This window comes from Dendropsophus ebraccatus, chromosome 4, assembly GCF_027789765.1.
Source record: "Dendropsophus ebraccatus isolate aDenEbr1 chromosome 4, aDenEbr1.pat, whole genome shotgun sequence".
In the NCBI taxonomy this organism is placed as follows: domain Eukaryota; kingdom Metazoa; phylum Chordata; class Amphibia; order Anura; family Hylidae; genus Dendropsophus; species Dendropsophus ebraccatus.
In genome coordinates, this window is record NC_091457.1 from 115,242,740 (window position 1) to 115,270,615 (window position 27,876).

Sequence of the window (27,876 nt, forward strand, 5' to 3'; positions counted from 1 at the left end):
GAATCAGAAGCCGAGATTTCATGTTCATACGAACCCGAACCTCGGCCGGTTCGCTCATCTATACTTCTAACCTGCCTCTAATGGCTATGAGCATTTTTTTTTTTTTTAATAAATAAAAAAAAGAACTCTGCCCTCCTATAAGGCTATATTCACACATCGGAGTTTCATTGCAGTACTGTCGCGCAGTACTACAGAATCTTTACAAAAATGATGCAGTACTGCAGTGAAATGGTGCAGTAAGGCAATGAAACTGCAATGTGAGAACACAGCCTAATGAACCCAGGCTGTTTAGCTCACAGAGGATTGTCTGGACTGGTTACAAATATCGCAAAATCTCAGCTCTGAGAAGTTTTAAGCCTGTATAGCACTGTATTCATAAACCAGTTCTAAGCCATAGACAGCACACAGAGGTCCGACAATAGAGGAAACTTAAACATAAATTACATTATAAAGTTGCAGAGCCAGTTTTCAGTTTTACCTTATTTTGTTCACCAGTTTGTTCATTTGCTCCAGCATGCGCGTTCCCTCAATGCCTCCATCACCGATTATCTGTTTAACACTCCTCAGTTTGTCTTCTAGTTCTCTTATGAGGCTATTGCTGATCTCTGGAGCTTCTCCCCCTTCCTGTAGGTCAGACACCTTCTTCTGGATGCCTCGGAGCTGGTCCTGGAGCTGGATGATAATACTGTCCCACTGATAGAAGCATTGGTGACAGGCAGAGCACCTGGGAAAGTTATTCCGAAAACCTCTGGCGCACTGGTCACACCTTCGTCCAGTGAACCCTTCTCGACATCGGCACATACCGGTCAGGTGATCACACTGCTGTATCTCAGAGCCATACGTATCACAATTGCAAGCTAAGGAGGAAAATAAGCTGTAGTTAGATAAGCAATGCCTTCCCCCAACCTACTCCTCTAAAACAGAAGTTAGCAGCACTATAAGTATTATGTAATAGTCGGGTTGCCTCCACAGAATTCTTATTAGGTTGCAAGCAGGACCAGCCCTATGTACATTGTAGGCCAGCAGTCACAGTGGAATCCCAGTCTACCAAACCCCAAACTTTATAATGTTGCGCATGCATCTGCCTAGTTTTCTTGGATCCTGCTGGTCATGGGCCTAGGAGCTTCAGGCTATAGCTCTGCTGCTAATAATGGAAATCCCATTGCTTACAGCTATGGGGACTGCAGTGTGAACAGCCATTGGGTAATGCAGGGGAACAAATTGGATTAGGGATATAGCTCTGTTAAGCACGCTGCAATAAAACACCTGGCAGATCCTGTACCTTCACATTTCCGCTGTGGGTCCCCCCAGTAGTTTTCTTGACAGTGAGAGCAGACTCTGCCTCCAAACCCAGGCCGACAATAGCACTGCCCTGTGTACTGAAAGAAACAAAGTAAAAATTAATTTCTTAAATATCTTTGTAGTGGTCAGAGCTCAGTCTTTCTTGTATAGACACAAAATTAGATATAAGCGCCTCTCTAAAGCCACCACTAGAGGGTGCTTAAGAGCCGACTGCATACTAACTATACATTGAAGTGAATAACAAAAAGAACGTATAGTGGGCTCCTAAGACCCTCCTAATGGTAACTACAAGCAGTCGGCATTCAGCAGACATGAATCAGTCATTGTAAGTTGGTACAAGACAATGACTGCAGCAGGGCACAGGCCAACAGTTTGGCCAAAAATATGTGATTACTCCCCAGTTTTGTACATGAAGTTGTAATTTCCTAATAGGAGATGGGGGCAATGTCGTGGACAACTGTGGAGCTCAGTGAGAAATTGAAGCATGATCTTCCACTGTAAGGAATAGACAAATGGACTACAGGTTCCTATGATCAGTCAAGATATTTACCTATTGGCCTACATTCTATAAAAGTAAAGAACCCCTTTGCTTAAAGGGGTTATCCAGCGCTACAAAAACATGGCCACTTTCCCCCTACTGTTGTCTCCAGTTTGGGTGGGGTTTTGAAACTCAGTTCCATTGAAGTAAATAGGGCTTAATTGCAAACTGCACCTGAACTGGAGACAACAGTAGGGGGAAAAGTGGCCATGTTTTTGTAGCGCTGGATAACCCCTTTAACCAACCAGTGTCGGTGAGACCTACCACATTGCAGTCCTGTCTTAAGGAATGGCTGGGAACACAGGCACAGGGCTCACAGCCAAGGTCTGCCCCAAAGTTCCAGTAGTTAGTTGCACATTGATCACAGTTCTTGCCAACAACGTTTGCTCGACAGGGGCAATGTCCTGTAATTCGGTCACAATAACAGGTATCTCGGGAGCAGTGAGACAGCAGTGTACCCAGCTCATTACATGTACAACCTGTAATAAGACAAGAGGTGCAATCAAGGTACCAATAAGGCACAATGGATACAAAGAGCATAGTGGTCTAACTACATACGGCGGCAGTTGCGCAGAATGGCACTTCCAAAGTACCCAGCCTTGCATTCTCCACAGTGATGTCCGTCTGTGTTGTACAGACATTTCAAGCACATGCCCGTACGTGAGTCACATGACTCAGGGTCGCTGGGGTCGATGTTGTTGTTACACTGGCATGGGCGACATTCTCCTCCATCTTGGTCAGGGTTCCCAAAATATCCAGGGGAGCAACGATCACACCGCAAACCTGTGCCAAAACATATATAGTCTTGAATTAGAATGTACTAAAGTAAGCAACATTTGTCTTTATTATCCTGATTGTTTAAGGTCCTGTCTGTAGTTGCCTCTAGGGGGAGCCTAAGACCTTACTGAACCCTATTTTATTATTAAATAAATAACTCCCCTTGTGCTATAAAGATGTATTATGAAAATGAGCAACACAGTTTTTAAAGTTTCACTGTCGTTATAACTTTCAAAATCTAAATCAACAGTAGATGTGATATACAGCAACTTTGCAATTTACATTCTTTTTTTTTTTTACTTATCATGGAACACACAGCACTTCCTGTTTTCAGACTCTTTAAAAAAAACAAACAAAAAAAAAACCAACAGGAAACAGTCAGAAAACAGGAAGTCCTGTGTATCCCAGGCCATCTGAGCGCTCACAGAAAGAAGGCAATCATGTGACTGATGGACACATTGAGCCCTGACTCTGTACTGGACAGAATTCCTGTGTTTAGTCTGTTGTTTTCAACCAGCAGGAAATTTGCCTTCAAGAGACTGGACCTGGATTTCTGGTAAATTCAACTTTGTTTTACAGCATGATAACAACAAAAAAATAATGAATGTATATTGCAAACTTGCTTTATTTCACATCTACTGTTGATTTAGATTTTAAAAGTTATAATGACAGTCACAATTTAAAAGAAAAAAAAATAAGGGTGTTCAAGAGTGGACATTCCCTTTAAGGTCCTACACAAAGGATGCATATCACATAAACATAGGGGGAAATTTATCAAACATGGTGTAAAGCAAAACTGGCTCAGTTGCCCCTAGCAACCAATCAGATTCCACTTTTCATTCCTCACAGACTTTTTGAAAAATGAAAGGTGGAATCTGATTGGTTACTAGGGGTAACTGAGCCAGTTTCACTTTACACCATGTTTGATAAATCTCCCCCATAATTTTTATCAACACTTGGAAATAGGTCTAGGGACATATGTGTAGATTTTATTGACTTGAGTATATCCAGGTAAGGATGGTGAAATTGACAGCATTATTATAATGTCTATGGATAAAGGCCCTATTGCACGGAGCGATTATCCTTAAAAAATTTACTATACGATCGAAAATTAACGATTATTTGTCCATGTAATAACACCCAACAATCAAGCGACGAATGATGACTTTCATTTTTGTCTTTCAACATGTTAAAAAATTATTGTTGGTATTTTGCAGATTGTTCGCATATCTGTTCGTGTAATCGTTCGCCGATAAAATATGTTGTGTGGGTTGTTCCGAGGAACAATTAGTGACCATATAACAACTTTAAAACAGTAATCAGTGTCAGAATCGTTCGCTACAAAATTGCTTGTTTTCACTAGCAATTGATCGTTATAGCAAATCTTTAAACAATAATCGCTATGTGTAATACGACCCTAACTATGGTTTGTCTATGATTGGGTGAGTGTTTGGCCCTTGCCTCATCTACTTCATTGTACATATTTCTTACCTGTATAACCAGGTGCGCAGAGGCATACAATGTGCCCGGACTCTCTATCAGCATAACAAGAGCTGCCATGGTAGTTGTGAGTGCCAGGATACCCAGGGCAAGGGCAGGGGCGACACTGCTGGCCAGTTCCAAGAATAGGGTCTCCATAGTAACCATCCAAACACCTAAAGGAAATATCAATCATGTTGTAGTCAGAAGTGCAATTGTTTTTTCAGGTTTTTCAAATAAAAGAATTACAAACAGCACCAGATATGGCGCAAACAGCTTCAAAAATTACATGGCATTATGGATCATAAGAACATCAGCAGCGAAAAATGGCAACAACGAGCTAGTGGACCAAAAATAGAAGTAAGAAGAAAGAAACAATAGAGAAGGGGGGTGCGAAAGAGAGGGAGATCGGAGGGGGGAAAGAAAAGGGGTGTGTGGAGGGGACAGGGAAAGGGGAGATTGGGAGGAGGAAGTCTGAGGTACTGTGCTAAGAGGCTCTTAAACTCGTCAGTTTCAGTGAATTGCTCCCAGTAGGATGGAAAAAGCGGGAGATCCGATCATATGAGCTATGAGGTCTTCCACTTTACGCAGCCACATAGCTACTAAAAGAGAGTCAAATGGCGGAGTACGGATCGACAATATGCATTAATTGGGATCACTAAGATGTGAAGGATAGAGAATGTTGGAGAGAAGGGAACCTGGCAGTCTGTGAAGGTAGAGGCTAAGCTCCACACTTCACTCCAGAAAGGAACCAGTTTTGAGAAGCTCCAAAATATATGGAAGAGAGATCCCTCTTGTCCTTATTTCTTCCAGCACAGCGGTGAGGCCTCAGGGAAGTTCCTATGGATACGTGTGGGAACATGGTTCAATTTGGTAAGCACCTTGCCTCCCGCCTCCTGAAAACAGGAAGAAATAGACAAACAGCTGCTGAAAGGGACTTGGGCTGCTGATAGGGAAAAGCCTAGATCACCCTTCCAGGCAGTAAGGTATGGAGGGCTAGGTTACTCCAGCGGGAAGCCCAGAGGAGAGAGAGTGGCGCCTGGGGCCAGAGTCCATGCAGAGAGAATCAAAGGAAGTGAGGGAGTGGGAAAAAAAAAACAGGGAGAAGGAAGAGAAAAAAGGAAATGGTGTAATTGCAAGGCTCTCCAAAAGCCTACTGCGGAAGGGTCCAAGAGATGCTTAAGAGAAGAAAGAGGGAGCCAGGAAGAGGCCTGGAGGAAGGTTTTAACCCAAAAACTGTTCTTCTTGGACCACCTGCAAAAGATGGGGTCTTCCTCTCCAGGAGGGAAGACAGGATTGAGCAAAACCAGAAACCGTGTATTACAGCGGTAAAGAGTATACTTGGCTAGTCGACGTGGCTTATGGGCACAAATTTCAAGTGAAGGAGGAGAGCTGGTGAAAAAAGGGAGGGGTATGCTAATTGGCAAAGCTTGTATTAAATAGAGTAGGCGGTGAAGCACATTCATTTTGCAAATAAAACAGAGGCTAAACCAAGTTAACATACTCATGCCATCTCTTCAGGTTGTCAGAAACTGAAACTGATTATGTCACAGTACTAAGAAACATTGTGCCTTGTGCTTCATTACCTTCCCCCTAGCATTACCCAGTATCCTTCAACTTACCTCTCACAGTGTCGGCCACTTGTGAAATCTCTACATCCAATGCAGGTTCCAGTCTTGGGGTCACATTCTTCAGTGTGCCCGTTGCATTGGCAAGGCTTGCAATTAGGGAAGCCCCACTGACCTGGCAAACACTGATCACACTGTCTGCCTGCTACATATCCATGGCACTGACATTGGCCTGTTATGGGGTTGCAGAATCGAGAAGTGGAGCCTTGAGGGTGGCAGTCACATTCTGTGTAAAGGAAAGACATGAGCACTGTTTATAGTCCATACCCAATGGCATACATAGAAACAATGGGCTCTATAGCAAAGGGGGAGTTCTGCACAGGTTTTTACCACATAATAGGGGCTAAGAAAAACTGGGGCTGGTCCCCTCTCTCTAAGTACCCCTTAGGCTAGGTTCACAATGCGTTTTTTAAATGCGTTTTTGCATTTGTGTGCATCCGTTTTAATCCGTTTTTCCATTTACTTCCATTGTAAAAAAAAAAACGGATCCGTTTTTTTGACGGACACAAAAGTAGTGTCAGCTACGTTTTTTTACGTTTTTACAATGGAAGATCAAAAGTGATGCACACAAAATCTTTTTTGCAAAAAACGGATGAAAAAAACGGATTGCAAAAAGGCAGTGTGAACCTAACCTTATCCATGTGAATTCACATAAATTAAATGTGGGTAGTAAAATGTGGTTCTTGGATGGGTTTCTGAATCATGGTAGTTGTTGTGCTAACATGGTGGTATTTATTTGCCAAATCGTTAGATATTCACTTACTGCTGCATCCATAAGGGCCAAAGCCATAGGTTCCAGGTGCACACTGATCGCAGCGCTGACCGATCACATTTGGCTTGCACATACATTGTCCTCCTATTTTGTCACAGACAGCACTGAGGGAACCCTGAAGGTTACACAGACATGCTGCAAAGAAAAAGGAAAAAAAAGAGTCATCCAGGAGATTGTGATCCCGCTGTATAGAGCTCTAGTGACATCACATCTGGAATACTGTGTCCAGCTCTGGAGACCTCACCTAAAAAAGGATATTAATAAAATAGAACGGGTCCAAAGATGGGCTACAAAAATGGTAGAGGTTGTCAGACATAAGCCATATCTGGAAAGATTTAAAGGGGTTATCCAGCGCTACAAAAACATGGCCACTTTTCCCCCTACTCTTGTTTCTAGTTCAGGTGTGATTTGCAATTAAGCTCCATTTACTTTAATGGAACTGAGTTTGAAACCCCACCCAATCTGGAGACAAGAGAAGGGGGAAAAGTGGCCATGTTTTTGAAGCACTAGATAACCCCATTAAGCATTTGAATCTGTATAGTCTGGAGGAAAGAATAGAAAGGGGGGACATGATTGAAACCTTTTAAGTATGTAAGAGGACTAAATAAGGTTCAGGAGGGAAGTGTTTTTAGTTTAAAAAAAACTGAGCTCAAGAACAAGAGGACACAGTGAGAGGTTATCTGGGGGGAAAGATCAGAAGCAACGTGAGAAAATATTACTTTACTGAAAGAGTAGTAGATGCTTGGAACAAACTTCCAGCAGATGTGGTTGGTAAATCTACAAAATCAGAATGTAAACCTGCCTGGGATAAACATACATCTATCCTAAGATAAGAATGGAAATGCTAAAAGGGCAGACTAGATGGACCCAGTGGACTTTTTTCTGCCGACAATCTTTTATGTTTCTATGTTTCTATCCTTTATTTGTTATACTTCTACATACTTCATGGTTAAAAGATGACACCCAAACCTCACATCCATAGGGGCTTGTCCCATTTGCATTTTTACAAATAGCCTTATGCATTTTTGAGAATTAGTTCTTCTGGCATCTGACAAAATTAGATTTTTAAAAAAATATTTTTTTATCCCATGAAGATATTTTTAATACCATTCTATCCAACACTTAGCTTTTGGCGTAGTGATCTGAAACCAACCAACAATTTGTTTTTTCAATATCAAAACTTTTTAAATGAAAAAATTACGTCTTTTCACAGTTTCTGCATATAACTCACGTAATGCTCCATCATGGATGAGGGCCGAGATGCTGCAGATCAACTTAATACACATTTCTGCCAGGGTCGGCATTGTAGCCATCTTGAAGGATTCCAGACACCTGTAATTTTCCATTTCTTCGCGGTGATGCACAGACACAGGATCGTTCCCATGAAAACCAGGCAGCTCTGAGAACTTTGGCAGGAGGACAAGCTGGAGGATACAAGGGTCACATTGGCTATAGAATTTTGGTGCATGGTGTTGCATCTTAACCCCTTCCACCATCAGCAATCTTTGGCACATTTGTAACTTCTCAGCTCCATAACTCTTGTTTTGCCATATACACAGCCACATGAGAGCTTGTTTTTTGCAGGACCAATAAAATGCTTAAAGGCATATTCTGACCCTTAAAAAGGTTTTACATTTCCATCTATGGGCTCATATGAGAGCTTATGTTTTTGTGTGGTGATCTGTAGTTTTTATCAGTGTCATTTAGGGGTAGATGGGACTTTTTGTTTCCTTTTTATTTAATTAGATTTGAGGTCACCAAAAATGAACTATTTTGTATATATATATATATATATATATATATATATATTGTTTATGCTGTTAATTGTGCGGGATAATGTTGCATCTTACCATTTTGGACAATTCCATGTGGGAAAGGGAGGTTTATTTAAATATTTATTAGGGAATGAAGAGTTTTTTTTAAATAAATTTTTAAAATCTTTTTTGATATACATATCACACATATGCCAAGCAGGTCCCTGACTGGCACAGTGCCTGTCAATTCACTCTTTGCATGTGGCAATCACCATTGATCATGCCATGTAATTAAATGTTAGAGATTATTAAGCAATTGAACTAAGCACCCTTCCCAAAAAGCCTTGCCCCTTGTCGAGCAATCTGCAAAAAGGGTCTAGAACACTTAGTAAATGTGGTCCAAATTGTGCTAAAGTTCAAAAATTGTGCTAAATCCAATAGTTTTAAATATGGGCCTGCAGAAATAAAAATAGGTATGGCATTTAGGTAATAAGCGTGCATGTGAAATTCTATCTGCAGTACTGGTACACACCAGATGATGGCAGTGCTGGGCTTTATAACATCATCCGTTAATACATTTGGCCCATTATTCCTACTGGATGTAATAAATTGCCATTTGTTTTTTTGATGTGAGTTAGTGTAGGGTCTCACATAGCGGAAGCTGTACACAACGCAAAAAATTTTTAGTTTTCAGAACTGCAGCAGGATTTATTCCCATACAGCATAATGACTAATTTGAAGAGCAAGTCACAAGGAGTATTTTGTATAGACCTCATCAAAGTCATATTCTTAATGTTTTGCTTTAGTAGCTGGCTGCATGTCATCTGTGCTGTACTGCTGCTTGTGGTAGACGTTGCACAGTTGATTTATATAAGATTAAAGGGGTAGTGCGGCGCTAAGAAATAATTCACAAAATAACACACATTACAAAGTTATACAACTATACAATAGGTGTGAGGGGCAGCTGCACTCTTCTCTCCATTTCACATATGTTATGTATGTGAATGGCCACTTCCCTGTGTTCCCCAACCCCCGCCCGTGGACCCGGAAGTGTAGTGCATTATACATACCTGATATGTGTCGACAGTTATGCTCAGCCAATCGCGGCTGAGCAGCTGATGACACGGCACACGTCATCAGCTGCTCAGCCGCGATTGGCTGAGCACAGTTATGCTCAGCCAATCGTGGCTGAGCACAGTTATGAAGCGACAGAGGGGGGGGCGGCATGAGGGCCGGCAGGAACGGATCGGCCGGCCTCCCGAAGATTACATCACTGTCAGAAGACGGCGGACGGGGGTCGACACATATCAGGTATGTATAATGCACTACACTTCCGGGTCCACGGGCGGGGGTTGGGGAACACAGGGAAGGGGGCATTCACAGACATAACATACATTACAAAGTTGTATAACTTTGTAATGTGTGTTATTTTGTGAATAATTTCTTAGCACCGCACTACCCCTTTAAATTAATTACAAATTCAGTATAAAAAAAAAAAATAGAAAGAATGCAATAACCACGTGTATCGAATGCGGCAAAACAACCTATAATAATTGCATGTGCTTTCACATGTGTAAGTGTCTGCAACAAAACTTCGAAGGAACATTTGACTTCTGCACCACCCTCAGTATATAGTTGTATATCTCTAAACAGACACCTGGCAGGGTTAACATATGAATTATTTTTTAAGGTATAATTCTATAGGAAATGTAATGGGTCTGTCCATAAGATGACCGACATGGAGGAGCATGTGACCACGCCCTGCCCCCCGTGGGGGTGGGGCATGGTCACATGCTTCTCCATGTCAGCCATCTTATGGACAGGATCCCCACAGAGCAAAGCAGCACAGCCTGGAGGAGGGGAGCTGCTGTCAGTAAGGGCAGTGAGTACACCTACTGTACACCTACTGTACGCTGAATACTTTTACTACAAAGTGGCCAACCCTTTTAAATTTTTAATATTGGCAGCTTTTTCTGGACCAAAAGCCACAGATGCAATATCTTTTACTTGTGCTGTGACCAGACACAGGGTGACTGATCCTGGTGTGGGGGCGACTATCTTTCATGTTATCGTGGGAAACCTCTTTATCTCTCTTTCAGTTTATTCGAGCGGAAGAAATGATATTGTTTTTGCTTCTCTTTGATGGTGTAAATCAGACACCAGTGAGTGCAGCTCAGGCGTGCTCACACGGAAGGTGCTGGTGGGGAATGTCTCCTGTTATCACAGGCATATGTTTTGGTAGAGAACACTGTATACTACAGTAAGCAAGTGTAGTAACTTCTTGATCCACTTTTGACGGTATGTGCTTGCATAACTTATTTTGTACTTTTGGGGTACATGACCATATTCCCTAATCACTCCAACAGTCAGCAGTTACTACCACTTCATTTTCATCTAAACCTTTAGACAGTCACTTTCAGGTGTTGTTCTTGCTAGGGAGGATTGTAAAGGGGAGGCATTGATGGGGACTTATTTACTTCTTGAGGTGCCAGGTGTCCTTTCAAATGCTATGATTGTCTTTTTGCACTATTTTTTTAATTGTTAATTTAGTTCCTGACTACAAAGGGAAGCAACTTTCTAAAGAGGCTTCAATAAAAATTCCCAACTCTCTGACTCTGGGAAACATAGGATGCATTTGTCAGATGGACTTTCTGCTCTGTCATTGCTAAAGATAGCATTAGGGAGGGGGGATTAGTTAAACACCAGCTTAAACTGTGGACAGGGGAAAGGAAAACCCTAGAGCACAGCTCTCAAATACTGGGGATAGAGAAGAGAGCACATAAAAGGTAGTTGGTAAGGGAGAATCGTATGGACTATGTAGAGAGGAGGTAGACATGATTGGCACACAACAAACTGCAGAGGCTGTAGAAGTAAATCTAAGCAAATATTTCATAAAGACTATAGAGATAATATTATTGCACCATAATACATGTAAGCAAGATTTTAAAAAAAATGTCAATTCCTTCCCAATATTTAGTGTGTAATGTATAATTACCGAGTCAATAAGGATGAAATTCCCAGGATGTCGGTTTGGAGCTTCAAATCGCTGGAGGCGGAGAATTATTTCATACTGATTGTTTGACTCAAAGCAGAAGGGTTTGGATAGGACAATATACCTGGGTATAAAGAACATATGAGATTAAAGAACAAAACGTCTAAATACATTAGGAAGTTTCAGAACATTTCATTAGTCTGTCTAATCTATCTATCTATCTATCTATCTAGATATAGGTACGCTTGAAAATGGTGGCAGGTAGCCACTGAAACGTTGCGTCTTTTGTATGCTGCACTATGTTTGAACAATAAACTTCACGTTGATCTGAAAAGTTAAGAAGGAGTGCTGTGGACTTTCCTCTACTATCTATCTATCTATCTATCTATCTATCTATCTATCTTATCATTTAGATATAATTAGTTATCTAAAATCATGGAATCTCCTGTTTTAAAAAGACAATGAGGGCACAAACCATGGAGTCAAAGATGAAATTATGATTTATTCAGACTGCTGGGGGAATATAATGCTCAATCTCAGCATAGAGAAATTGATGCATACTGTAGGTTTCAGTGTTCTAATCCTCACAGTGCCAAAAACACCCACAAGACCTTATATACAAGCCTGCTTTTGGGCATGTTTACATTAGCTCCCTCTACCCTTTGAGATCCATGTCGCAGAAAAACCACGCTACCATGAAATTGGTAACTGGCCTATGGGAGTATACTGATACCTATTAAATATAGGACTTGATGCCTGTAGCACTATATTTTATTAATAATTTCTTACCTTTCAGAATGGGGCATTTTTTCCTTGTACATTTGCTCAAAAGGCAGCACGTTTCCACAGCGTGGGCTCATGGGTAATGTCTGTGATGACACACTGACAATGGCTTCCCAGTCCTCAGCCGACTTAAGACAGAAAATATATCATTTGTTCAGAACACAGATCAGTAATAAGTATTTATCCACATGTCTATTGGAGGTTGTCTAAGATCCATCTTCTGCCTCACAAGAGGCTCAGGTTTCTACACTGCTTCTCCTCCCTAATGCTTTACACTGCAGCTTTGCTTGTTTAGATTGGCTAGTTTTTTTTTTATTTAGGTCTCAGACATTCATGAACACATTCACAATTAATCAGATATTGAAAAATTCTAAACAGGTGTTAAAACTTTTCTGTTGTCCATGTGTTACAAAAATAGAGATAAAGCAGCTCTCTGACACCACCTTTTGGAGGAAGCTTTCTCTGAAAGTCAGTTTTTGACTCCATTAAATAGCCTTAGGACATGACTGGGGATTCAATATACTAAGCAAGACACTAGGCATATTAAACGAAAAATGTCCGGCCCTGGCTGAAATCTGAAAGGCAGCAGGGGCAGGGGCGAACATAACAACCAATCCACCAGGGCCGGACTGGGGCTGAAAAGCAGCCCTGGCAAACAAACCCCACCAGCCCACATATACTGTATATCACCCACACAGTATATGAGCAGAGGGGCACAGTATATGGGGACAGTAGCACAGGATAGTGGGACACTCTGCATTACCCCCATAGTAAAAGTCGCCCTGCATTGCCTCAACACAAAAGGAGGCAAAGCTAGTGTGCCCGCCAACAGCCCCCGGGGCCGCGCTCATCACCTGCCAGGCCGTCTGCTCCCTCCAGCAGGCGCAGTGATATGATGTCATTGTGCTTGTGGGAGGATTTGGCCTACTAATCCACACGCACACACGGTTTGCCTCCTTTTGTGTTGAGGCAATGCAATGGGGATCTTACTGCAGCGACAGATACTATTTTAATGACGTTTGAGACAACTGTATTAATTCCCAGTGTAACAAAGCTCACCCTGTGCCCCCATGTAGTATACAAGCCCCCTCTGTGCCCCATAAAAGTAGTTTTCCCAAATATGTGCCACTCTGTGCCCCCATATAGTATAGGAGATCTTCTTTGTGCCTCCATCTAGGTGTGGAGGCATAGTGGATAAGGGGTATAGTAGTGGAGGTATAGTGGATAAGGGGTATAGTAGTGGAGGTATAGTGGATATGGGGTATAGTAGTGGAGGTATAGTGGATATGGGGTATAGTAGTGGAGGTATAGTGGATAAGGGGTATAGTAGTGGAGGCATAGTGGATAAGGGGTATAGTAGTGGAGGTATAGTGGATAAGGGGTATAGTAGTGGAGGCATAGTGGATAAGGGGTGTAGTAGTGGAGGCATAGTGGATAAGGGCTATATTAGTGGAGGCATAGTGGATACGGGGTATAGTAGTGGAGGCATAGTGGATAAGGGCTATATTAGTGGAGGCATAGTGGATACGGGGTATAGTAGTGGAGGCATAGTGGATAAGGGCTATATTAGTGGAGGCATAGTGGATATGGGGTATAGTAGTGGAGGCATAGTGGATGAGGGGTGTAGTAGTGGAGGTGTAGTGGATGAGGGGTGTAGTAGTGGAGGTATAGTGGATAAGGGGTGTAGTAGTGAGGTATAGTGGATGAGGGGGTGTAGTAGTGGAGGTATAGTGGATGAGGGGTGTAGTAGTGAGGTATAGTGGATGAGGGGTGTAGTAGTGGAGGTGTAGTGGATGAGGGGTGTAGTAGTGGAGGCATAGTGGATAAGGGGTGTAGTAGTGGAGGTATAGTGGATACGGGGTATAGTAGTGGAGGCATAGTGGATAAGGGGTATAGTAGTGGAGGCATAGTGGATACGGGGTATAGTAGTGGAGGCATAGTGGATACGGGGTATAGTAGTGGAGGCATAGTGGATATGGGGTATAGTAGTGGAGGCATAGTGGATACGGGGTTTAGTAGTGAGGTATAGTGGATAAGGGGTATAGTAGTGGAGGCATAGTGGATAAGGGGTATAGTAGTGGAGGTATAGTGGATACGGGGTATAGTAGTGGAGGTATAGTGGATACGGGGTATAGTAGTGGAGGTATAGTGGATAAGGGGTGTAGTAGTGGAGGTATAGTGGATAAGGGGTTTAGTAGTGGAGGTATAGATGAAGGGTGTGGTAGTGGAGGTACAGATGAGGGGTGTATTAGTAGTTGTACAGATTAGGGGTGCAGTAGTGGTACAGGAACAGATGAGGGGTGTAGTAGTAGTACAGGTATAGATGAGGGGTGTAGTAGTAGTACAGGAACAGATGAGGGGTGCAGTAGTAGTACAGGTAAAGATGAGGGGTGTAGTAGTAGTAGTACAGGTATAGATGAGGGGTGTAGTAGTAGTACAGGTATAGATGAGGGGTGTAGTAGTAGTAGTAGTACAGGTATAGATGAGGGGTGTAGTAGTAGTAGTACAGGTATAGATGAGGGGTGTAGTAGTAGTAGTACAGGTATAGATGAGGGGTGTAGTAGTAGTAGTACAGGTATAGATGAGGGGTGTAGTAGTAGTAGTACAGGTGTAGATGAGGGGTATAGTAGTAGTACAGGTATAGATGAGGGGTGTAGTAGTAGTACAGGTAAAGATGAGGGGTGAAGTAGTAGTACAGGTACAGATGAGGGGTGTAGTAGTAGTAGTACAGGTATAGATGAGGGGTGTAGTAGTAGTACAGGTATAGATGAGGGGTGTAGTAGTTGTAGTACAGGTATAAATGAGGGGTGTAGTAGTAGTACAGGTATAGATGAGGGGTGTAGTAGTAGTACAGGTATAGATGAGGGGTGTAGTAGTAGTACAGGTATAGATGAGGGGTGTAGTAGTAGTAGTACAGGTATAGATGAGGGGTGTAGTAGTAGTACAGGTATAGATGAGGGGTGTAGTAGTAGTAGTACAGGTATAGATGAGGGGTGTAGTAGTAGTACAGGAACAAATGAGGGGTGCAGTCAGGCCCGGACTGGTAATCTGGCAAGCCGGGCAAATGCCCGCTGGGCTGGCCGGATTACCAGTCCTTGGGCCGCCCGGGGCTGTATAATAAAAAAAAAAAACATTATTAAAAAAAAAACAAAAAACGCTGCGGCTTGCTTCCCTCTGTCCGCCCGTCAAAATCATTACATGCGGGCGCGGGCGGGCTGCTCGCATCCTCCAGCTAACGAAATAGCCCGAGGAGCGAGAGCGCTCAGCAGTGCCCTCTGTCACCGCCCCATTAGCAGGACGTATACGCGCGCTCCCTCCCGGCCGTACATGGAGGTCCCTGCAGATACTGAAGCATCGGGTGACAGTGTCGCTGCGGGTGCTGGAGCTGTATCGCAGCGACACTGTCACCCGATGCTTCAGTATCTGCAGGGACCTCCATGTACGGCCGGGAGGTGATATTCAGCACGGTATGGGGGCGGGTCCGCTGCGGGAGTATGTGCGGTAGGGCGGGAGGAGAACGCAAGTGCCGGCGTGTGCGCACGAGCAGGTATGTTCCCTCCTGCCCCAGTCTGCTCCATGCCCCCCCCGATCTGCTTCATGCTTGTCCCCCCTAGTGTGCCCCATGCTCTCCCCCCCCCCAGTGTGCCCCATGCTCCCCCCCCCCCCAGTGTGCCCCATGCTCTCCCCCCCCCAGTGTGCCCCATGCTCTCCCCCCCCCAGTGTGCCCCATGCTCTCCCCCCCCAGTGTGCCCCATGCTCCTAGCTATGTCCCTGACCCTCATCTGTTCTTGTACTACTACCACTACTACTACTACACCCCTCATCTTTACCTGTACTACTACTGCACCCCTCATTTGTTCCTGTACTACTACTACACCCCTCATCTATACCTGTACTACTACTACTACACCCCTCATCTATACCTGTACTACTACTACACCCCTCATCTATACCTGTACTACTACTACTACACCCCTCATCTATACCTGTACTACTACTACACCCCTCATCTATACCTGTACTACTACTACACCCCTCATCTATACCTGTACTACTACTACACCCCTCATTTATACCTGTACTACAACTACTACACCCCTCATCTATACCTGTACTACTACTACACCCCTCATCTATACCTGTACTACTACTACTACACCCCTCATCTGTACCTGTACTACTACTTCACCCCTCATCTTTACCTGTACTACTACTACACCCCTCATCTATACCTGTACTACTACTATACCCCTCATCTACACCTGTACTACTACTACTACACCCCTCATCTATACCTGTACTACTACTACTACACCCCTCATCTATACCTGTACTACTACTACTACACCCCTCATCTATACCTGTACTACTACTACTACACCCCTCATCTATACCTGTACTACTACTACTACTACACCCCTCATCTATACCTGTACTACTACTACACCCCTCATCTATACCTGTACTACTACTACTACACCCCTCATCTTTACCTGTACTACTACTGCACCCCTCATCTGTTCCTGTACTACTACTACACCCCTCATCTATACCTGTACTACTACTACACCCCTCATCTGTTCCTGTACCACTACTGCACCCCTAATCTGTACAACTACTAATACACCCCTCATCTGTACCTCCACTACCACACCCTTCATCTATACCTCCACTACTAAACCCCTTATCCACTATACCTCCACTACTACACCCCTTATCCACTATACCTCCACTACTATACCCCGTATCCACTATACCTCCACTACTATACCCCGTATCCACTATACCTCCACTACTATACCCCTTATCCACTATGCCTCCACTACTATACCCCTTATCCACTATACCTCACTACTAAACCCCGTATCCACTATGCCTCCACTACTATACCCCATATCCACTATGCCTCCACTACTATACCCCGTATCCACTATGCCTCCACTACTATACCCCGTATCCACTATGCCTCCACTACTATACCCCTTATCCACTATGCCTCCACTACTATACCCCGTATCCACTATACCTCCACTACTACACCCCTTATCCACTATGCCTCCACTACTACACCCCTCATCCACTACACCTCCACTACTACACCCCTCATCCACTATACCTCACTACTACACCCCTCATCCACTATACCTCCACTACTACACCCCCTCATCCACTATACCTCACTACTACACCCCTTATCCACTATACCTCCACTACTACACCCCTCATCCACTACACCTCCACTACTACACCCCTCATCCACTATGCCTCCACTACTATACCCCATATCCACTATGCCTCCACTAATATAGCCCTTATCCACTATGCCTCCACTACTATACCCCGTATCCACTATGCCTCCACTAATATAGCCCTTATCCACTATGCCTCCACTACTATACCCCGTATCCACTATGCCTCCACTAATATAGCCCTTATCCACTATGCCTCCACTACTACACCCCTTATCCACTATGCCTCCACTACTATACCCCTTATCCACTATACCTCCACTACTATACCCCTTATCCACTATGCCTCCACTACTATACCCCTTATCCACTATACCTCCACTACTATACCCCATATCCACTATACCTCCACTACTATACCCCATATCCACTATACCTCCACTACTATACCCCTTATCCACTATACCTCCACTACTATACCCCGTATCCACTATGCCTCCACACCTAGATGGAGGCACAAAGAAGATCTCCTATACTATATGGGGGCACAGAGTGGCACATATTTGGGAAAACTACTTTTATGGGGCACAGAGGGGGCTTGTATACTACATGGGGGCACAGGGTGAGCTTTGTTACACTGGGAATTAATACAGTTGTCTCAAACGTCATTAAAATAGTATCTGTCGCTGCAGTAAGATCCCCATTGCATTGCCTCAACACAAAAGGAGGCAAACCGTGTGTGCGTGTGGATTAGTAGGCCAAATCCTCCCACAAGCACAATGACATCATATCACTGCGCCTGCTGGAGGGAGCAGACGGCCTGGCAGGTGATGAGCGCGGCCCCGGGGGCTGTTGGCGGGCACACTAGCTTTGCCTCCTTTTGTGTTGAGGCAATGCAGGGCGACTTTTACTATGGGGGTAATGCAGAGTGTCCCACTATCCTGTGCTACTGTCCCCATATACTGTGCCCCTCTGCTCATATACTGTGTGGGTGATATACAGTATATGTGGGCTGGTGGGGTTTGTTTGCCAGGGCTGCTTTTCAGCCCCAGTCCGGCCCTGGGTGCAGTAGTAGTACAGGTAAAGATGAGGGGTGTAGTAGTAGTAGTGGTAGTAGTACAAGAACAGATGAGGGTCAGGGACATAGCTAGGAGCATGGGGCACACTGGGGGGGGAGAGCATGGGGCACACTGGGGGGGGGGAGAGCATGGGGCACACTGGGGGGGGGAGAGCATGGGGCACACTGGGGGGGGGGGGAGAGCATGGGGCACACTGGGGGGGGGGGAGAGCATGGGGCACACTAGGGGGGACAAGCATGAAGCAGATCGGGGGGGGCATGGAGCAGACTGGGGCAGGAGGGAACATACCTGCTCGTGCGCACACGCCGGCACTTGCGTTCTCCTCCCGCCCTACCGCACATACTCCCGCAGCGGACCCGCCCCCATACCGTGCTGAATATCACCTCCCGGCCGTACATGGAGGTCCCTGCAGATACTGAAGCATCGGGTGACAGTGTCGCTGCGATACAGCTCCAGCACCCGCAGCGACACTATCACCCGATGCTTCAGTATCTGCAGCCTCCTCCGGGGACCTCCATGTGCGGCCGGGAGGGAGCGCGCGTATACGTCCTGCTAATGGGGCGGTGACAGAGGGCACTGCTGAGCGCTCTCGCTCCTCGGGCTATTTCGTTAGCTGGAGGATGCGAGCAGCCCGCCCGCGCCCGCATGTAATGATTTTGACGGGCGGACAGAGGGAAGCAAGCCGCAGCGTTTTTTGTTTTTTTTTTAATAATGTTTTTTTTTTTTATTATACAGCCCCGGGCGGCCCAAGGACTGGTAATCCGGCCAGCCCAGCGGGCATTTGCCCGGCTTGCCAGATTACCAGTCCGGGCCTGCAATCCACACTTACCTCTCTCTGCTCCAGCGATCCGCCATGTGACCGGGACTTCCACTGGAAGACATTTTCCCCCTATTTGTCAAGACGTCGCAACTGGGGTAAAAATTCACATCCCGGCTGCTCAGCCAGTCAATGACTGTAGAGGTGTCCCACCGCAGTCACTGACCAGCTGAGTGGCCAGTCCATCGACCAGGTTGTGACATTGGCTTTGGTGGATATCCCGGAGCCTGGCGCGGGCTGGAAGCTGCAATCAATTTCTGGAGAGGGGAGATGAGTTGTGATCGTGTTCCCCCATGCCCCTTCATTTTGGGGGGGAAAAATTACATAGACACACTTTAAATCCCCAGTCGTGTTCTAAAGCATTTTAAAGGGGTTATCCGGCGCTACAAAAACATGGACACTTTTCACCCTCTCTTGTCTCCAGTTCAGGTGTGGTTTGCAATTAAGCTCCATTTACTTCAATGCAACTGAGCTTGAAACCCCACCCAATCTGGAGACAAGAGAGGGGGAAAAGTGGCCATGTTTTTGAAGCGCTGGATAGCCGCTTTAATGGACTCAGACACTGACTTCCAAAGAAAGCTACCTCCAAAAAGTGGTGTCAGAGAGCTGCTTTGCATGGCCTATAAGCCTACACATCTTTATTGCACACTTCTAAAGGAGAAACATGACACCTTAGTGTAATGTTTTAGAAAAATATGACGATACCTCAGGCTCATATCGAATCATGATGTCATAGTCCATTGGGTACGGGATGTTTTCAATGTGAAACAAGAGACCAGCTCCATCTCTGACTCTGGCGAACCCAGGTCCAGTCCAGGTGATCATGTGATCTGGCGAGTGTTCTCGGTGGATTATCTCTATGTCTGGCTGCAGGCAACATAAATGGGAGATTGTTTCTATCAGCGTGCAGATGATGGCATTGCTGCCTGACACAAGCTTAGAACTGTCTGATATTCTGTGTACATAAGACACAGAGGATTTACAAGCAATTACATCAGGGCGTTGGCTGAATACCTGGCTGCCACAGATTTCACGCTACTTCTCAAGGAGAAATCACAATAGCTTTACCAAGTTTATACCACTGACATAAAGAACTTCATGTACCATGTGTTAGGATGTGGCGTATACCACTGAGCAGCCCATGTCCATAACAAAGAACACAGGTACCCAAAGGATCCAGTACATCTGCAGGTGCCAAGTGTTGGGTCTTGTTGCAACTTTTACCTCTACTTTTTTTTACCAAAAATTCTGTGATCATCTATAACAGTGATTTTCAACCAGTGTGCCGCGACACATGGTCGGGTGTGCCACAGGGAAAGTTCCCCAAACTATGGTGCCCCTGTGTTTTGTTCCCCGGCAATGCGCAGCGATCAGTGGCGGATTATTATGTGTGCGGTTGCGTGGTGCGCTGCGGCGGATGTGATGCACGCATCCAATCAACGTGTGCGCTACGGCCTGCCGCAGTGCACCACGCTCCCGATCTCCGCTGATTGGAGGAGCACATCCGGGCCCTACGGGCGGCCAGTAGGTGAGGCGGACAGCAGCAGCAACCATCTCGGAGGAGGTGAGGAGGAACCGGAAGAGACCTGGGAATGGGAGAGAGAAACCTGGGGATGGGGAAGAGAAACAGCGGAGAGAAGCAGGGGGAGAGAAGTTTGGTGGAGAGAAGCAGGGGGGAGAGAAGTATGGTGGAGAGAAGCACAGGAGAGAAGCATGAGGGAGAGAAACACATGAGAGAACCAGGGGAGAGAAGCACAGGAGAGAAGCATTGGGGAGAGAAGCACAGGAGAGAAGCAGGGGGGAGAGAAGTATGGTGGAGAGAAGTACAGGAGAGAAGCATGGTGGAGAGAAGCACAGGAGAGAACCAGGGGAGAGAAGCATGGGGCAGAGAAGCATGGGGCAGAGAAGCACAGTAGAGAAGCAGGGGGGAGAAGTATGGTGGAGAGAAGCACAGGAGAGAAGCAGGGGGGAGAAGTATGGTGGAGAGCACAGGAGAGAAGCATGGAGAGAAGCACAGGAGAGAAGCATGGGGGAGAGAAGCACAGGAGAGAGATATGGTGGAGAGAAGCACAGGAGAGAAGCAAGGGGGAGAGGTATGGTGGAGAGAAGCATGGGGGAGAGAAGCAGGGGGAGAAGTATGGTGGAGAGAGGCACAGGAGAGAAGCATGGGGGAGAGAAGCACAGGAGAGAAGCAGGGGGGAGAAGTATGGTGGAGAGAAGCACAGGAGAGAAGCAGGGGGGAGAAGTATGGTGGAGAGAAGCATGGGGGAGAGAAGCACAGGAGAGAAGCAGGGGGGAGAAGTATGGTGGAGAGAAGCAGGGGGGAGAAGTATGGTGGAGAGAAGCAGGGGGGAGAAGTATGGTGGAGAGAAGCACAGTAGAGAAGCATGGGGAGAGAAGCACGGGAGAGAAGCAGGGGGGAGAGAAGCAGGGGGAGAAGTATGGTGGAGAGATGCACAGGAGAGAAGCATGGGGGAGAGAAGCACAGGAGAGAAGCATGGGGGAGAGAAGCGCAGGGGGGAGAAGTATGGTGGAGAGAAGCTAGGAAAGAAGCAGGGGGGAGAAGTATGGTGGAGAGAAGCACAGGAGAGAAGTAGGGGGGAGAAGTATGGTGGAGAGAAGCACAGGAGAGAAGCACAGGGGGGGAAGAAGAAAACAGGCCCAGGTTTCACACTGAGTGAGTATAAATCCATTTAGAATCTATATTATTAACTATATGTATAATATGTACTGTTTTAGTGTCTTGTGCCATTTTGGTTGGTGGTGTGCCCCGGGATTTTTTAAGTATAAAAAGTGTGCCGCGGCTCAAAAAAGGTTGAAAATCACTGCTCTATAAGATACAGCCTGCAGGTATCTCATAACATAAGTATCCATGTAGTCCTTATCTAAGGCTGGAGATACACAGGCCATATTAACCTCATTTAATATTTCCCACTATTGTTGGTCTTTATAGTGCAACTACTGCAAGGTACCTGTAAATGCATTACATTACTTACCTTCTACTGATCCCTAATTACAACCTGTGTTATACTCAAGCTGCATTCACAATTTTGGATGCTCCAGAGCTGCAGTCTCCCACCATTCCATGCTTGTTCAGTGTCTGCACAGAACTTCTTTTGCCAATTTGCATCCTGGAAATTAACATATTTGGGGGACATTCATATGTTCCGCGATTATGGTCCAAACTCTGAATCAGGTTAAATCTTCATGCTACAGTACCAACACAGTCACGAAGGTTTAGGGTGGGTTCACATGTAACGGATTTGCTGCGGATTCCTTCACTGTCACTTTCAATATGATTACATACCTACAGCGGAATGATCATCTCGCTGTGATCATGTAAAATGCAGCGACCCCCCCCCCCCCCCCCCGGTGGCCCTGTGCATACATTACTGGGGCGGCGCACTGATTGGCTGAATGGGACATCCAGATGTCAGGAGCCCCTGAAGCAAGCCAGAGTGTGGACCCGGTAATATATGGGGGTTAAGGGGTCTGTCTTTTACATACTTGCAGAGGGATGACAAATCTGAGTATGTAATCATATGGATAGTGAAGATGAAGAGATCCGCAACAGATTTCGCTGCAACGTGCAAACCCACCCCTAAACTAATTCAGAGCCCCTGGCATCATCTTTCGTGTACGGACCATAGTTGCAGAACATGCAAATACCACCTTACCCTAGGCTCTCTGTAGTCATCCTATATATTTGGAAAAAACTAACCCTTCCCCTTGCATCATAAGAAACTTTGATAACTTCCAATGTCACACAGCAGAATTGTGAATGCAGCTCTGAGGCATAACACAGTTTGTAAAGGGGCATCTGTACAAAGTGTATAGATGTTTACTCACAGCGCCTCCACTTTTTATATAGAATATTTGCAGTAAAATGGAGTCCAAAGGTGAACATAAGTATGGCATAGCACATAGATTATGGTGACTACATCTCAGCATTTAGGGAGCACAATCATACTTGTCTTTATTGATATTAAAGGATCTGATAAATGAAGTGTAGGGCCTGAGATATATGACACCCCTCTTTGGGAGATATATGACACCCCTCTTTGGTGTACTTTAAATCTCTGTGTCATGTCGCACCCATCAGGCTCTGCACTATGCATATTGTGGTGCAAGTTGGAACATTCATATTCCAGGATGTTACCTTTTGCTGTAGCTGGCGAGCCTTCCGGTGGGATGACCTCTGATGGAGAACACGAATCGTCCTGCGATGGCGCCGTAGTCTAACTTTCTTTCCATTCTGAATGCCATTGTAATATTCTACACAGTCAGTTGGAGCTTCTGGTTTGAGATTGCCCTGAAGAACAGATGAAATAAACATTTATATAGAACCACGATACAATTTTTCCCCAGACCACCAGCAAAGAGCCCCTGTCTGTCGTGTATTTTGGTATTCAACTGCGCGAGGAGGCAATACCAAATAAAGCCCATGGATAAGGGTGGTACTATTTGTGGAAAAACTACTTTTTTTATTGTAACTTTTTACAGCATTGCTTAACATGTGTAGTTTTGTTGCATTTTTTGCACTCATTTGCACACATCTGAACACAGGTAGACATACTATTTTCAAATCAAAATCCCCAACTAGAACAAACTGGCCCAATACCTATACTATACAGGCATGTGCCCAGACAAAACCCTGCATCTTGGATGAAACATAGAGGATTAGCACACAGTTAGCACGCAGACAGCAGAACATAGACATTCAAAAGTATATATATTATTATCATAGACCACAGATGAGGCCCAATGTAGGAATGCAGAGATTCTAGCATGTAATCAAGGCTAATATCGAGTCTGAGGAATTTAAATGGGGCACAGAGGGCAGGAGGAAAGGTGCGTTCCCTGGCAGCCCGCCACCTATTTAGTCACATTTCTTTCCCCTAACAATGGCTCCTTTAGGAATCCAGGGCAGGTGAAATTTCTCCATCTCACTAATCGGACGGCAAGATACATTTAAGCTGCCAATGCGGCATAGTTGGTAGTTTAGGAGGTTGATTGAGATTACTTAACACAATGGTGCCATTTTCTATTGTAGAAAACACAGTGATAGCTTTGTTTCATATGCAAATGTACAGGTGTATATGTTATTAATTACTTAAAGCAAAGGTTTTTTTAACCCTTTAGGTCCAACATCCTGTTCTGAATATATATATATAAGTACCTTGGTGTAAGAGTAACTTGGATTAAGAGTGTTTTGCAAGAAGAGCTCGCAGTTTTCAAAACTATAACTTGGTTTAAGAGCATTGCTTTGGTGTAAGAGCTCCCTGTACTGGGTGAGAGCGCGAGTGGAGGAGGGGCATGGTCTGCATACGGGGTCTACAGCACAGTACTCTGACCCAGGAAGTCTCCCCCACCTTCCAAATCATAGCAGATCCACTTCAGGCTGGGGCTTGCATCAGGGGACAGGACTGTGGAGGTAATCTCTCCATAGCTGTAACCCCTCTCTCCCTGGACAGAGAGTGCTGCTATACTTTGCCCACATATGCCCTACTCATTCCTCCTGCAGTCTGTCAGCCCTTGCGTTTCCCATCCTCTCCATTCCTGCTATAATCTGCCTGCAATCACACTTAGCTATACACACTGCTGCTATATCGTACCTGCCATTACACTCAACTATACACACTGATGCTATAATGTGCCTGCACTTACACTAAGCTATACACACTGCTGTTTCTGTCACTGAAAAGTTTCTGTCACTTTCTTCCTGCACAGCTCAGTGAATCTCACTTCCCGATTGGTCCATGCTGAACACACGCCCCTTCCCCATTGCTGTCATGCATGTGACCACACAGACCTCTGACAGCAGGCCTGCTTCTCTATTCTAGCCTGTTGTACTACTCTGCTGCATTTTGGGGATCTGTATCTTGTATATACAAACTGCTGCTGTTTTTCAGGTTTATGCTTACTTACTTACACTTACTTTACATTATACTCCACAAACTTATTGCTATACTGTACAGTAACTTTTATATTATGACATATCAAGCTTTCTAAATGTTTGTTTAATTTGTTTTACATGTTACTCAGAATAAAAAAAAATACATTATTTTTGGATTTTGGATTACAAGCACAGTCCTGGAAAGAATTATGCTTGTAATCCAAGGCACCACTGTGTGTGTGTGTGTGTGTGGGGGGGGATATATATTACCAGTATTTGCCAATTCGCCAACTGGTTCAAAACTACAACTTTAGTTCTACAAAAGCTGGAAAATCACAGCTTAAGGGAACACTGGTATAAGCTGTATTGAGTAAACTCCTAAGCTCCACCTAGTGGTAGCTGTAAGCAGCCAAAATTGTATTGTTTCAAGCAAACTTGTCATTTCTTAAGAATTTGAAAACCCTGTTTTGTTACATTAACCCTTTAGGTTTGTGACAGTGATTTTAGTGCTCTCACTAGTCGATGAGGTGACAATGTAGTGACCACACAGTTAGCAGATCTTATGTCTATCTGTGCCTGTAGGAGTCACAATACATATAAAATGGTCCAGCTTCATAAGAAATATTACTTTTGATTGTTTCTAGAACCTATAAATCTCAGTACTGCAAGACAATGGTAAAACAGCTGTACCACATGCTGCCCGTGTATGCCTAGTATTACATTAACTGACATATGTGTTACATTAGGCTAAGACAATAGGTCTCACAAACTAACCGGTGTTTGAGGGTCTGAAGGTGAAAGCCCCTTTGCATTTTCTGCTTCATATGTGTAATAATCCAGAGGCATGCAGAAATAGCCGGGTTGTACGTCATCACACTGCCGACCAATGATATTGGAACGACAGTCACACTGACCATCCTCAAAGGAACACCTGTGCGAAGATAGGCAGAGACAGTTTAGTTTGGATATATTATGAATTGGATATTTAATGGGTTGAAAAATACAGACTTACCTATTATTGTATGCTCCACCAAAATCACAATTGCAAGGCCGGCAACCCATAATGTCATAGCTGAGACCCCAAAACTCAGGCTGTTACCAAATAGAAATAAAAAATAATGCAATTCTATGTTTATGTATAAATGCTTATGTCATCCAATACAGAGATCACTCACCAGACACTGGTTACAGTATCGGCCCGTCACAAAACGCTTACAGTAACAGTCGCCACTTATCTGGTCACACGGTGTGCTTCCCGCTATGATCCCCCGGGGGTCGCATCTACACGCTGGGGACAAGAGGCAAAGTAGACATAAAGAAATGGAGGAAGACAAGACTATGGCCTATGCTTTACTGTATATGCTCCTGGTTAGTACAGGAGGAATCTGATTAAAATTGTGCCCCACTATGATAAAATGTGGGCAATTTAGTGGGTATCATTCCTTACGTTGACAACCCTCAGGGTCGTTTTTGCTGAGTCCATAGAAGTTCTCTTTGCAGCTGTCGCAACGTTCCCCCTTCACATTTTCCTTACAACGACATTGTCCTGCAATCATCCCCAGGTTGACATTTGTGTGACTGTCACAGACACCACCATCCAGAGAACCCACCGGGTCACAGTCACAAGCTGCAGAAGAAAAGTCCATTGTTTAGCTCTGGCCCATCATCAAAAGAGGTCTTCAGCCTGACAGCCATGCTAGGTATTGTGGTGTCACATCAACTAGAGAGCTGCAGATGGAGACCACTACCTTACAAGATGCACATGGTCAAAAAAACTGAATGTTGACTTACGAATGCAGGCGGTCTCAGCTCTGATATCCGACCAGGGGTTCAGGTAGTAGAAAGGCTTGCACTGCTCACAGTTGCGTCCTATTGTGTTGTGGTGGCAGTCATCGCACACTCCTCCACTTACCCTTCCAGTGGCTAGGTACACCGCCATGTCAAAGTGGCACTTTCTGGAGTGGTTGTTACAGTTACATTCTAGAAGACAGCAAACACAACTTGTATCCATTGTGGACATAGTGCCATGATGTATGAGTGGAGGCCACATAGTCCATTGGGCATCTTACCTTTGCAGGTATGAGGATTGTTGGGTTCTGCTGGCCTCCATGGAAGATCATGGTAAAAATCCTGACAGTGCTCACAGTTCAGTCCAGTTGTATGATGTTTGCATATACATCGCCCATGAATCTGTTGATAGGACAGTAGGTAGGACTGTGTTATCAGACAGGCATAGACAGATTACAACCAACAAGTGGTGTGGTCAGATTCTCTTCCTATGTTAGACTGGAGACAAGTTATCTTTACCATTCCCTCCACTCCTCCTTCAATGCCTTCTACAGGAGAACACTCTGAGGCATGACCATAGCAGAAGCAACTCCCGCGGACCACCAGCTCGTAGACAGAATAGTAGTATTTCTGCAAGACCTCTGCCCGCTGATCCAACAGGTTATCTCCCAATGTGTGCAGCTTAGTGAAGTTTATTCTCAGGTTCGTAATCTGGAGAAGTTCTGAACAGAATGATATCATTGTGTAAATCTGTTATGAAATTTGAAATAAGCCCTGTACCCTTAAAGGGAACCTATCACCATAAAAATGATATCTGATTTATCGGCATAATGTCACAGAGCGGGAGGAGTTGAGTGGAGTCATGTACAGTATTATGGGAAAAGATTCTGCTTTTAGTATGGCTAATGTGTGCTATTTTGACACAAAATTAACAATATTTTTGCCGCAATTTTGATGGAATTTTAGCAAAAATATCAATATTTTATCACAAATTGCGCAATTCATTGCAAAATATCACTATATGTGAACGTAGCCTAAATAACCCATGAAATTATGCTGGAGTATCTAGTCTTCCTGGAAAT

At 44.7% G+C, this 27,876-nt stretch overlaps 1 protein-coding gene across 2 annotated transcripts in view; it reads right to left on the reverse strand.

Annotated features, from left to right (window-relative positions):
• LOC138788684 (laminin subunit beta-1-like) overlaps nt 1-27,876 on the reverse strand; it is a 76,623-nt gene that overhangs the window by 14,881 nt on the left and 33,866 nt on the right. For both annotated transcript variants that reach the window (XM_069966793.1, XM_069966794.1), the window contains exons 8-26: nt 27,314-27,516; nt 27,076-27,196; nt 26,798-26,986; nt 26,454-26,633; nt 26,182-26,294; nt 26,019-26,098; nt 25,781-25,937; nt 23,270-23,422; nt 19,816-19,977; nt 12,032-12,153; nt 11,246-11,366; nt 7,728-7,920; nt 6,488-6,631; nt 5,719-5,950; nt 4,109-4,272; nt 2,399-2,623; nt 2,105-2,319; nt 1,283-1,379; nt 479-857 (exon numbers count right to left, since the gene is read on the reverse strand). In XM_069966793.1, coding sequence (XP_069822894.1) covers nt 479-857; nt 1,283-1,379; nt 2,105-2,319; nt 2,399-2,623; nt 4,109-4,272; nt 5,719-5,950; nt 6,488-6,631; nt 7,728-7,920; nt 11,246-11,366; nt 12,032-12,153; nt 19,816-19,977; nt 23,270-23,422; nt 25,781-25,937; nt 26,019-26,098; nt 26,182-26,294; nt 26,454-26,633; nt 26,798-26,986; nt 27,076-27,196; nt 27,314-27,516 — 3,250 coding nt within the window. The remainder of the gene's footprint in view (nt 1-478; nt 858-1,282; nt 1,380-2,104; nt 2,320-2,398; nt 2,624-4,108; nt 4,273-5,718; nt 5,951-6,487; nt 6,632-7,727; nt 7,921-11,245; nt 11,367-12,031; nt 12,154-19,815; nt 19,978-23,269; nt 23,423-25,780; nt 25,938-26,018; nt 26,099-26,181; nt 26,295-26,453; nt 26,634-26,797; nt 26,987-27,075; nt 27,197-27,313; nt 27,517-27,876) is intronic.